We start from the raw sequence: 1145 nt of genomic DNA on the forward strand, positions 1-1145 counted from the left end.
TGAATAAAAGTGAGAAAAAACATTCTAAAAGTTGTTACTTTGTATATTTTGTAGTATTTTTTGTGGGTTTTGCGAGAAGGTCCTGGGCCAGCGCTAATACTGTTCGGGGGGGACGTTGCATAAAAAAGTTTTGGAACCCCTCATCTAAAATGTAATTACAGTCAGAATAAACAGATTTTATGTTAAAATGACCTGCCATACTTCTAGACTGAGTGACTGACGTGTCACTGTGCTTATGCTTTACCCAAGCGGAGGAAAAAGTAGTTCCCTCAAACCACATACGATTTTAGCAAGATTTGAACAGCTTAATTATTTTCCACAATTTTCCTGTTAATGATATACATTATGTAAAATAACTGAAGTATCAAAGTATCGATATTTTTGATTTTAGTATCGATTCTAGAGCATAAAGATCTGGTATCGGTAGTATCGATATTTCAGTATCGATCTGCACATCACTATCAACCAGGTGTGTTTCCCATCACGTCTGCATGTGTTTGATGGAAGGTGGAAAAGTCTTACTTGATGTACGTGTTGGCGTTCCCCTCAGGAAAGACGTAAGGATGTTTCTTCCTGAAGACGTGACCGACTCGGCTGCAGGGGAGGATCTCCAGGCTGCCGCCGCACTGCCAAACCCGGAACGAGATCTCTGCACACGCCACACACAGAAAGCAACAAAACAAACAAAACATCAGCATGTGACAGAAAGAAAATGTTTAGCTGAATATTCCTCGACTACTTGGATAAAAAACAACATGAAGAAGCTGACTATAAACTGTCACTTCCATCGCATGAACATCTCAAAATTGAAAAGTTTGGTGTCAAAAACTGAACTTGAAATGATTATTCAGGCTTTTATTTGTTCTTGTTTGGACTATTGCAACCGTTTGTTCACAAGAAGGAGCTGGAGCATCTTCACGTTGTTCAGAACCCGTTTGCGGTACCAGCTCACTTTTAAATTACCATATTTATTCATGTATAATACGATCTCGTGTATAATACGATCTCATGTATAATACGACCCCACTTTTGAGCTTAAAAAGCATAAAAAATTTAATCCTCAAACTACCTCCAATTTCATCCAGACTTGAAGATTTTTCAGCCTTTGCAGTCTTTATACATATCAGTAAAATGATCATTGGACT

General features: G+C 38.2%; 1 protein-coding gene across 1 annotated transcript in view; it reads right to left on the reverse strand.

Moving 5' to 3' along the window:
- LOC106511088 (polypeptide N-acetylgalactosaminyltransferase 14) overlaps window positions 1-649 on the reverse strand; it is a gene marked incomplete at both ends in the record, with an annotated part of 19294 nt that extends 18645 nt beyond the window's left edge. The window contains 1 exon segment of the mRNA XM_013999832.1: window positions 523-649. Coding sequence (XP_013855286.1) covers window positions 523-649 — 127 coding nt within the window.
- Between the last annotated feature and the right edge of the window lie 496 nt (window positions 650-1145).

Source organism: Austrofundulus limnaeus, unplaced genomic scaffold, assembly GCF_001266775.1.
Source record: "Austrofundulus limnaeus strain Quisiro unplaced genomic scaffold, Austrofundulus_limnaeus-1.0 Scaffold2500, whole genome shotgun sequence".
Lineage (NCBI taxonomy): Eukaryota > Metazoa > Chordata > Actinopteri > Cyprinodontiformes > Rivulidae > Austrofundulus > Austrofundulus limnaeus.